This window comes from Brassica napus, chromosome C3, assembly GCF_020379485.1.
Source record: "Brassica napus cultivar Da-Ae chromosome C3, Da-Ae, whole genome shotgun sequence".
NCBI lineage: Eukaryota > Viridiplantae > Streptophyta > Magnoliopsida > Brassicales > Brassicaceae > Brassica > Brassica napus.
Window position 1 is genome coordinate 42,614,744 of NC_063446.1, and position 11,877 is coordinate 42,626,620.

General features: G+C 30.0%; 1 protein-coding gene across 1 annotated transcript; it reads right to left on the reverse strand.

The window, feature by feature from the left end:
* Positions 1-869: 869 nt before the first annotated feature.
* On the reverse strand, positions 870-5,646 carry LOC106357682 (probable pectinesterase/pectinesterase inhibitor 34). The gene is made up of 3 exons (XM_013797366.3): positions 4,599-5,646; positions 4,297-4,433; positions 870-1,756 (listed from the first exon to the last, which is right to left on the reverse strand). Exons 1-3 carry the CDS (start codon positions 5,534-5,536, stop codon positions 1,056-1,058), a joined length of 1,776 nt encoding a protein of 591 aa, XP_013652820.1. The 5' UTR covers positions 5,537-5,646; the 3' UTR covers positions 870-1,055.
* Between the last annotated feature and the right edge of the window lie 6,231 nt (positions 5,647-11,877).

The window sequence follows — 11,877 nt, forward strand, 5'->3', positions numbered from 1 at the left end:
AATTATATTTTGTCTGAAAAAAATGGTCTTAATTTTTTTACTCCAGGGCCTATTTTATTTTTGAGATATGGCTTCTATAGCTCACCCCTAAATATAATCATCGCTCAACTTTTGATCCACATTCTGGATCAACCTGTTCAATGCCTTTTGTCTACATTGGTCCACTTTGTTCCACGTTCTTGATAATTATACGTTTTGGTTTCATGATCAGATCAGCGTTTGATTATAACAGATTGAAAGTCTTGACGTAAAGCAAATACAACGGTAGGTTATATGAATTATAATTTATATCCCATTTAATCCTAGGTCATATATTTGTTATAGCAATATATATATTATAACAAAATGAATGATAATGCAAACGTAAGATAACATTTTGGTGTTTGGTATCATTGCTGAGAAGTGAGTGAATCGGACCTGGAATTATTGGAACCAAAGTTCCCGAAATCGTGGACCCTACCGTCAGTGTCGGTCGTGACCTTATGTCACATCGGTTCTACAGTTCGTCTCCTCGCCGACACATCCTATCAACGAAAATTGATTTTTCAAAATGAACGTCTGTTTGAATATTCGTTATATTATTCAAACAAAATATAATTAATGTCGCTGGACATTAAATTGTTTGAAAGCATTCAATTTAGTTGGTCCAAAACATAATTAATGTCGCTGGACTTTAATTTTAACCCTCATATTGACACAAAAACACTAAGGTTCACTTTATATTTATTTTTTAGAACGGCAAAGTAAACTGTATACTTCTGTTCAATTTTTTGTGTGTAAAACCAAACAATTTTTTGTGTGCAAAACCAAAGCTAGTTTGCATGTACAAATCGATTACTTCATCGCACCGAGTCAATTAATAACCTCTATTATCGAAAAGAATATTGTAAAATTATTTCGACTCGTGAATTACAATATTATTGGCAATATATCCGGATATAATGCAATTAAAAAGTTAAAACATACATATATAGGATTTTAATCATATATCCATTAATATAAGGACGTAAGAATGAAACAATGCATCGGAAACGAAAGCAATATATTTTCTTTATCTAAATGTTCAATCCGGCCAAGAACGAAACCCCTGTCGAAGGCAACCACGACGAACCGTATATAAATTCCGCCACCGTAAAACGGTTAGCCTCAGCCGTCGAATTGATGACCCGATATCCTGGCCAGTTCACACGTTGCGCAAGAGCCGACCCGGGTCCAGTATTCAAATACTCTCCGTAATATAAAGTATCTAAAGCAAATGAACTTGTGTTCCACTCGAGCCAACCTCTCGTGTGTACATGTTTGTCGATATACGATAACATGTAAACCGTCCTTGAGAATTGCTTCCAAGGCCGGCCTAGATACGTCTGGAAAGTACCGCTGGTGGCTTGGAGATCAGGTGTCGCCAAAATCCTGGACGCATGTATTGACATACCGGTGTTTTGGTTCGGGTCTTTTCTGTTCTGAGCTGTGATCGTGTTTTTCTGAAGATCCATGGGTTTGCGTGCGTAGATGCTACAGTTTTGTAGCACCACGGCTGCATTACCAAAGATGAAATCCACTGTACCGTAAATATCGCATTCACGAAAGAATTGTCGGTTTGAATGAACATAGAGCGTGTCTTGATAACCAATTATATTGCATCTATAGATCACCGCGTGGTCAGCCCCGACGCGGAGAGCGACTGCCTGGTGCTTTGCCGGACCAGCGTAGTTTTCAAATGTGATGTCCCTTGCAATAAAACCAGCTCCGGTGGCAGCTGGAGAAAATAAAACAATATACATACACACTTAAGTTTTGTACTTAAAATTTATTTAACATAAGAAACCAATGTATTTAAGTAAACCCATCTTCAATAGGTGTTTTATCTCTAGATATAGTGCAACAAATGCAGTCAAACAAAATCATAATTTGGATTTAACTATATATATACTTAAAATCAAATACTAATATGTGAGAAATGTCTTTACCTATAAATGTTATATGAAACTAGTGGTCTCTAACGTCCAACTACAAAATTAGCCATGACCCACATCCAACCATATATATAAATTAATGCAACTCTTCTGTCTCCCATCATCCATGTATATATGTATACAAATATGTGGGTCAGTAATTGCGTGGCCTACTTCAAGCTTTAGGATAGGTTCAATGTGTTTATCCTTCTAGATGTTTATGCGTATATGATATAACTGTGCATATTTCTATTAAGATTTGAATATACAAACATATTATTAGCATATATGGGACATGCATTTACTGATGTAATGATGTACGTACCTAGAAATGGGATGTATAAATGAGTATTTGATAAATGTAATGTATTTAAACTTTTTGTTTTATCAAGGAATATTGTTTTATGGTCTAGTAGAGTAGAATGCACTTAATGAACTTTAAGAGCACAATAACATGCATGTGAGGTTGGTTGAATAAGTGGCAGCACCACATAGGATGTCCGATTTAGTGTGAGTGTGTTACGTAACCGAACTCAATCGTAATCATATTGAATGTTGAATCCAAAAACACTAACCAAACTACAAATAACTAAAAGGTTAGATCAAAATTAAATTTCAAACAAAACTCACAATTTACTAAATTGTTGGTCCAAAATATTGACTTCGTTTACTGGTCGAGTGGAAATTACTATTTACAAAATTTACTTTAAACTAGCTTTCTTTAGTGGTCCATAGTTCATATGCATAATAAACACAAGTGGTAACAGACAACTAGTTTTCTAAGCGATCCTGACTTAAATTGAATCTGTCGGACACTTTAAACATATCACACTCCGAAATCTATACAGCTAGCTCATGACCCCCTTCACAGTTTCTAATTCCAAGAACTTTCCTTTTTTTGGTCACAATCAAGAACTTTTCTTAGAATATAATTTTTTCACTTTGCAACTTATTTATTTACCTATCTTAGAAAATAATATATCAAGAATAAATTTTTTTAAAGGAAGAAATGAATGAATAATCCATCTCTATTAGAGCATCTCCAAAAGAAACTCTATAACTTCAAATATAAAATTCTTTGCTCTCAAAAAAAAAACTTCAAAACTTCAAATTTAGAGTTTTAAGATACGAAGTTTCATTTCTTAAAACTCTAAATTTGAAGTTTCATCTTTTTATTTGCATCTTGGTACTTATAATTAATTATACATCACATTTATGATTATTAAGTATTTTCTCATCCATAATTTTAATCTTTAAAACTTTTGTACACTTTAAATATTTCAAATTTATTTCTATAAATTAAAATTTTACATATAATTTTTTTTAAAAAATCAAAATAAGATTTATAATATTTTAAAAGTAGAATTAGACAACAAGAATATTACAAAAGAAACTTAATATTTTTTTAAGAAGATATATACATGAAGACATAATTATTACACAAATTTAAATATTACATCAACACTAATAGTCTAGTAAATTTTCTTCAGAACTTTTAAATTATTTTCCAAACAAATTTTGTATAACCGAAAATGGAGCATTTTAAAACAATTTTATGTAATAATGTGGTATTTTTCTTGTAGTTTAATATTTAATTATGTATTTCTATTTATAATTTTATATTTTAGTGTAATATTTTATTAATTAATATTACTATAATATTTTATATATGTGCTAGTTATCTACAAAAGTTTTATGGATCTATATTAATTATGACAAATATAAAGAGCATAGTGTAAATTATAAATAATTTTGAAGTTAAATTTGAAGTTTTAATTTTAAAGAAAAACATCTTCAAACTTCAAATATAGAGTTTGCAAAATTCTATCATAGATAGTCTTTTTGTAGATGTTCTTATAGAGTTTTTCTATTTTAGAAGAAAAAAATAAGAAAATACACTGAAGATGGTCTTAGATCGAAAAGATATATTTTTAACCTCTAACAATATACTTATATTAATTCGATAGGGAAATAAATATTTAACCTCAAAAAGGATCAATTAGGAAAAACGATATATATTATCATGTTTTGACTTTTTTTTTTGTCAAGATATCATGTGTTGACCTCCATTATCCTGTTTTCATGAAATTTATAATCCAACTACCAGAAATAGAAATGTATCTCTGTTAAAAAAATTAATTATGGCGATTCAAAGAGCTATTGAAAAAAATTACCCCAAAAATAAGGGTCTTCATTTAATTTGTCTAGTTGCGATAATAATGTTGCTTTTACGTGTTTTATTACTTTTAAGTTGTAACAAATTGTTATTATTGTTGCATTATTTGAAGAAGATTCAAAAAGTTAAAAGTAATGATGAAAAGAAGGACTGAAACAAGCTACTTACCAAACGTCGCCGTGTGAAAAGTGGTAATGTTGTCAAAAATACTTTTCCCTCCCGAAATGATAGTTTTACCCTTCCCATCTCCAACGAACATCAAATTAATTTTTTTCCTACCGACTTTGAGGTTGTTCTCTTCGTACCTTCCAAAGAAAAAACAGAAGATTCAGAGACATATAAACGCAATTATTAACCCTTTTCCGTACACGCGAGGTTACTTTTATCATTTTCACGGACGTAACAGTTTAAAGTTACACAAACATAATAGAGAAAAAATAGAAATGGAAGGGATAAAAACGTAAATTAACCTTCCGGCTTTGACGTAGATAATAGTCCGGCTAGGACTGTACTGAGGAGCTTTCTTGATGGCTTCCGATATAGTCTTGCACGTGCCGTTGCCGTCTTTCGAGACGATGATATCAGCTTGTATCTGAGATACTTGCATTTCCAGTATCTCACGCTCTCTTCTCTTGGTCCATCTCGGGAACTTCGAGTTCTCATCTCCTCCTACTTCAAGAAGCCTCCTGTTCTGTATCGGCACCCCGGAGAAATCGTTCCCGTTACTGCTCGCCGCGAATATCGCTAAACAGTTGCTGACGAGCTCCGAGAGATTCTTGAGCGCCGCCGTCATCTGATCCTTCACGCCACCGTCGTTGACGCCATCGAACCCTTCCGCGCAAGTGTCGTGGTTCGTCAGAGCCGAGCTCAGCCATGTCATGACGTCTTGTGGCTTCGTTTGGCCGCCGGAGACGGAGGATAGTGCGCGTGAGAGCGCGTCGACCGAATCGTCTAGTAGCTCGATGCATGCATCGTAAGCTGAGCGGACACGTGGGGGCATGTCGAGGAAAGATAAAGAGGAAGATGAGTAGAGTGCGTGGTTGAAGTGGTGGAGCGTCATGTTCACCGTCACGTGGAGCAGATTGTTGTCGGAAGAAGCGGCGAGTGTGCCGGGGAAGTTCATGAGTGAGTCAACGCATAGCTCTGGGAAACGAGCCAAGTCACAAGCTTTTGAGATTGCTTGGCTTGGTTTCCGAGCTTGGCCTGGGACGTGCTGGGAAGATTTGAGCTGTGATCCGAATACCGCGGCGGGGAGGATTAGTATGAAGGCTACGACGGTTAAAGACACTAGAAGCTTCTTTCTTGTCGGTTGTGTTGTCATGGGGACATGGTTTATGTTCGGAGCCAGAATTGTGGTGGTTCTGACCGAACAACTTGCTTTGGATGTTCCGAGTCTTTCGTAGCCCATTTTGTTCTCGTTGTATACTCTTTTTCTTTTATTGTGGTTTACATTCCAAATGATGCAAGTGTATATATATGAGTGAGTGAGTCTGGTGAAGTATATAAAGGAGAGTAGTGGTGATTACTGGTGGGGACACGCGTCATTGAACCATTCATTTAAAATAAGAATAAAATTGCGTTATTTATTTGCTTGTGGTCGAGTTTAAGTTGCTTGTGCTTATCATCGTTTGTTAGTGACGTTTTTCTTTCCCGTCGATGTTTGTTAGTGAGCTTTTGTTACTCGTCGAGACGAGTTAAAATAGGTATGAGATTTTCACCCCAACCGAATTTGGTGAACCAAACTGAACTGAATTTTTCAGTTTTGGTTTATATCTATACTATTATTTAATAATTGAATTTGCTTATTTGTCGTGTTTTCCATGATTTTATGACCAATTATTAGTTTACTTAAACAATTTTAATTAGACTGATTAAATTCATTGATATTTTAATGTATAATTATATAATTAATTGTTTATCTGATTTAAAATTAATATTATAAAATTTATCTCAAAATAATAGAAAACGTGTTTGGAAAAAGAAGATAATTTCATATATTTATTATGTTTTTATCTAAATCTTTCTATCTTATTTCTTATTAATTTTTATAATTAGTATTATATATACACATATAATAATTAGATTTATCATTATAATAAATATTTTAAATAGGCTTATAATAATATTTTAGTATAATAAAGATTTATTTGTTATTATTCAGTTGCAAGAACAACATATATTTGTTATTTAAATTAATATTTAATATATTTTTTCAGCAATTTTTATTTGTTTTTATTTTTCTAAATATTTTTATTGGGAATGGAAATATCTTTTTAAATATTTTCAAAAAATCTGGTTGTTTATGAATGCTACCTGGTTGTTAGTTGATATTTTAATGTATAATTATACCATTAATTATTTAACTGATTAAAAATTAATATTATAAAAATCATCTTAAAAAATAATGGAAAACATGTTTGGAAAAAAAGAAGATAATTTCATATATTTATTAATTTTATATACATCTTTCTTTCTTATTTCTTATTAATTTTTATAATTAGTAGTATATATGCACATATAGTAATTAGATTTATCATTATACTATTTAAAATAGGCTTATAAAAATATTTTAGTATAATGAAAATCTATCTATATTATTATTTGAAAAGTGAATTTGCTTACTTGTCATTTTTTCCATAGTTTTAGTGTTTTTTTTTTCATTTGTCATCTTTTCTAGGATAAATCATTAGTTGTCATCTTTTCCATAATTTTAGTGAATTCTTATTTGAAATCTTTTCCAGGATAAATCACTAGTTTAATTAATTATTATTATTTAAAATTTTATGTTAATATATATATTTATCAGGATATTTATGATAATTAATAAATATTAACTTGTTCTCCCGATATATATACTTATATTTTTAAAAATATATATTAGAGTGAATTTGCTTACTTGTTATTTTTTCCATAATTTTAGTGAATTTGTTTATTTGTCATCTTTTCTAGGATAAATCATTAGTTTACTTGCCATATTTTCCATAATTTTAGTAAATTTTCATATTTGAAATATTTTCTAGGATAAATCATTAGTTTAATTAATTATTATTATTTAAAATTTTATGTTAATATATATATTTATCATGATATTTATGATAATTAATAAATACTAACTTATTCTACCGATATATATAATTATATTTTTTTAAAAATATATCTAATATATAGTTATCATGATATTTAGAACATTTAATTAATAAATATATATTAACAATATCTACCTAGAATATCATAATTATGTTTATCTTATATTTAGTTTATGATTTAATGACTAATATTATAGTCATTTTCTATGATTCTTATTGAAAATATTGATCCACAATACAGATTATTATAAAATTTATATATAAGTATATTAATATTTTAATTAATCGGTTTCTTCGGTTGGAAAACGGTTAATATACTAAACTATATCCATATATTGCGGTTTCTTAAAAATAACATCTATTCGCTTTATACGGTACTATCAAATTCAAACTATTTTCTCTATTTCGGATCGATTCAGTTTTAAATGATTTTTGTTTATCGGATTAAACACCTCTGGGCTATTGTTATTATATGTTGGCGTTTTATGGGCTGTAATTGCTTATAACCGTTTCAGTGCAACTGGATCTATTTTCATTTCAAATACGATAAGTGTTTAATTTCAAATCTAAGTTTCGTAATTTGATTGTTACTCTAGAAAAAAAGTTTTCAATCAAAATCCACATCCCATAAATAAAACTATGAAAGAAAAGAACATACTTTAATACATTGATTACCAATATGAATATAATTTTTTTGCATTTATAATATTAATTTAAAATTATATCTAATTTAATATTTTTAATAAAAATAATATTACAATTAAAAATTGTTAGATATATATATATATATATATATTATTCCGCACAAGGTGCGGGAGATCAACTAGTTCAATTATTATAAATTTAGTTCAATTTGATTAATTACAGAAAAAAAAAACAGTAGTTGGTTTGGTTCAATTCAATAATTGGTTAGTTCAGTATTTTTCTTTTTACAAATTTTTAAAAAAATTTACAAATTTTAACCAAATTATTCCAACCAAAATTTTGAACCAAAATAACCGACTAACTAAAATTAACCAATACATGTATATTCTCTCTATTTCATACTACATGATATTTTAATCCAATGCGCAAATATTAAGAAAATTATGTTTTATCAAAAATATCATTAAAATCTAATTTAATACTAATTTTTAATTATAAATAGAAATAATAAAAATAAAATTGACTACACAGTTTTTTGATAAAATTAAAATTAAAAAGATTTGTGCAAACATCATCTAATATGAAACAATAAATCTTCTCTAAATCATCATATGTATATTGAAATGGAAGGAGTATTACTTTTGATAGAATATTCATAAACCGAACTAACTGAATAACAAGTAAACCAAAAAATTCAGCTCAATTCGACTAAGTTTTTGTATGAACAAAAAATGAATTACCCGGACTGTACTAACCCAATCTGCAAGCTTAAGTCTAGAGATAAGTTAAAAACAACAAAATCTCTCACGTTGTTTAGAAAAAAAGACCAAAAAATTGCTTTATTTTTTCCTATGTTCCAGTTTTAATTGTTTGTGTTATTCGTCGTTGGTTAGTGAGCTTTTGCTAGGCCAAATCATCGACATCAGTTGATCTTGCTTATTTTTTCGGGATTTACCAAATATGACTCAAAACTTGATTTTGATTGCAAAAATATATCCAAACTTGAATCAAATGCAAAATTAACCCAAAAGTCTTGTGAAATTACAGCTAGCCCCTTGTAACCAAACAAAAAAACAGAACTCAATTTTACGAATATAATCCGGCTAAGTCTTCTGGACAACGTCCACGGAAGTCGTCTGGTATAGTTGATCTTTAAAATAATTTATAAATTTTCTAAAAAATATTTTGATAAGCGAAAAATCAAAATCATGTAATTATAAACAGTTTTAAGTGATATAAATTAAGATATAATAAAATTGAATTGTTTTCAACATAGATGAGTGAAAGTAGTGAATCATGATATTCTTTGGTCTAGGGTTTAGAAACATATGTTGTAGTATTGTATGTATTCTTAAGGTTAGATTTTGGAAAGCTTAAATGTTTTTTTGAAAAATTAATGTGATTATTTATGTGTATAGTAAACACTTTTTAAGTTTAATTTAATTTTATGAAGTGTTTAGTTAGTTAATTTAGTTTAGAGGTTATGTAGGGTCTAGAAGACTAACATGTTTTAGAGGTTATGTTTAGGGTCTAGAAGACTAACATGTAAGTCGTCTGGCGATTAGAAGACTTCTTTGAAAGTCTTCTAACTCCCGCTAAAAATATTTTAGTTTTTCGCTAAAAATATTTTAGTTTTTCGCTAAAAATATTTTAGTTTCCCGCTAAAAATATTGAAGTTTTCTGGGCGACTTACAAGTAAGTCGTCTAGTAAGTCTTCTGATCATAAATATTTAACCTTATAGGAATTTTTTTCTCTATATATAAAGAAAAATATACACATTCTCTCTCTTCCTCTCAAATGACTGCAACAAAAATGATATGTTTCTCTTTCTAAAACTCTACAACCTTTCTTTAATCTCTTTGAACTTATAAGCACCAAACTTTCTTGTTTTTGTCTCATGTCTTTCTTACTAGTTTATCTTGTTTTGCAGGTTTTTCATCACATGGTTCTCATCTTCCACTCATTTAAAGGTAGATTTATTAATTTTAGATATGTATTTTTGTGTGTTCTATAAAGGTAGATCTATCTAATTTTTCACTCATTTTCTCTGTTTTTGAACCATTTGAACGTTTTTTGGAGATGCAGGTTTTTCAGATCTGAATTTCGATATGCAAGTTTTTCAGATCTGGAAGACTTATGGGCTAGAAGATTTCCAGACAACTTCTAGGAAGTATTCCAGGCGACTTCCAGGAAGTCTTCTGGCGGAGTCTGCTCACATTTCTCCTTTTCATAATAGATCTGAGTATTTTGGTAAGTTTTTATGTCTGATTTTTCTTCATTTGGTAACCAACCTCCTGTTGCATAAAGTTCATACCTTTTTCCCAAACTAAAACTCTCCAAACCCACTCTAATCTCTTTGACTTGAAAACACTAAACTTTATATGAATTTTTCATTTTTGTCTCATGTCTTTCTCACTAATCTATTTTTTGTTGCAGGTTTTTAATCAGATGGTTCTCATCTTCCACTTGTATATGTACTTTGTGTGTTCTATAAAAGTATATCTATCTAATTTTGCACTTATTTTCTCTGTTTTAAGCCGTTTGAACGTTTTTTGATATGATATGCAGGTTTTTCAAAGATGGGTTTGATATACATGTTTTTCAGATCTGGATCAGATTTTGGAAGACCTATGGGAAGTCTTCTCAGAAGTCTTCTAAAATATAATGCGCTAGAAGACTTTCTGACGGGGTCTTCTTCCATATCAAGTGGAGTATGAGCTTGTCTTTGTAGATGAATGATCTATAATAGTTTTGTTTGTGGTATGTTTTGTGATTTGCATGTGTACTCTTTTAGTTGTGACTTTTTTGTAAATTTGAAAAGATAATAATGAAAAAGTTTGGTAAATATGTTCATTTTCCACAATATTATCTTGCAAAAATTACTTGACATAATTGAAGTTATTGATACAACTTCAATAGCAAAACACAATAACACAAAAAAATTAATCAAATTTATTACAACTAATGGAGAAGAATTCTCAAGAAAACTTAGTCAAATTCACAAAAGATAAAACATTACATATGTTCAAAGCTAGAACACTTTCATTAGATACATAAGTAAAAAGTATATCTTATGATCTGAGAAGACACATAAACCATGATACTTGATATTCTTGAAGTTACTTAACACTTTTGAAAATTAAGTAAACATATCTTAAATTTACTTAACAAATTTACAAAAACTAACGTAGAAGACTTCCACAAAAGTCTTCTCAATTAGCTAGAAACTTTACTAAGCATGAATGTTGGTAACCTCATAAAAAGTCTTTATATTTTTAGAGAAAATGAAAGTTTATTAAACATTGACACATACGACTTCTACGGATGTCGTATGGTAAACTTCTAGGAAGTCGTCCATTTAGGTTAGTATTGCAATTGATTTTTAACCTAGACGACTTACATGGAAATCGCCCATCTTTGTTTGTTAAAAAAAAACTCGAGACGACTTACATGTAAGTCGTCTCGGGAAAACGGGTTATTTTTGCATTTGACCGGATTGTGTCAGAAATTTGACTTTTCCTGGACGACTTACACGTAAGTCATCCAGTAGAAAATTAAAAAAATCAATATTTTGTTGTACCTAGACGACTTACATGGAAGTCGTCTCATGTTAGTTTTGCAATTGAAAAATAAAACAAAAAAATTATTTTTTTCTAGACGATTTACACGGAAGTCGTCTGTCCGACAATTTACATGGAAGTCGTCCAAGATAAGCAAGGTTTGACCAGAATCTCGGAATAAAATCATGGACGACTTCAATGTAAGTCGTTGGATGGATGACTTCCGTGTAAGTCGTGTAGAAAAAAAATAAATTTTTTTGTTTTATTTTTCAATTGCAAAACTAACCTCAGAGGACTTCCATGTAGTCGTCTAGGTATAACAAAGTATTGATTTTTTAATTTTCTACTGGACGACTTACATGTAAGTCGTCCAGGAAAAGTCAAATTTTTGACACAATCCGGTCAAATGCAAAACTAACCCGTTTACCCTAGACGATTTACATGGAAGTCGTCTCGA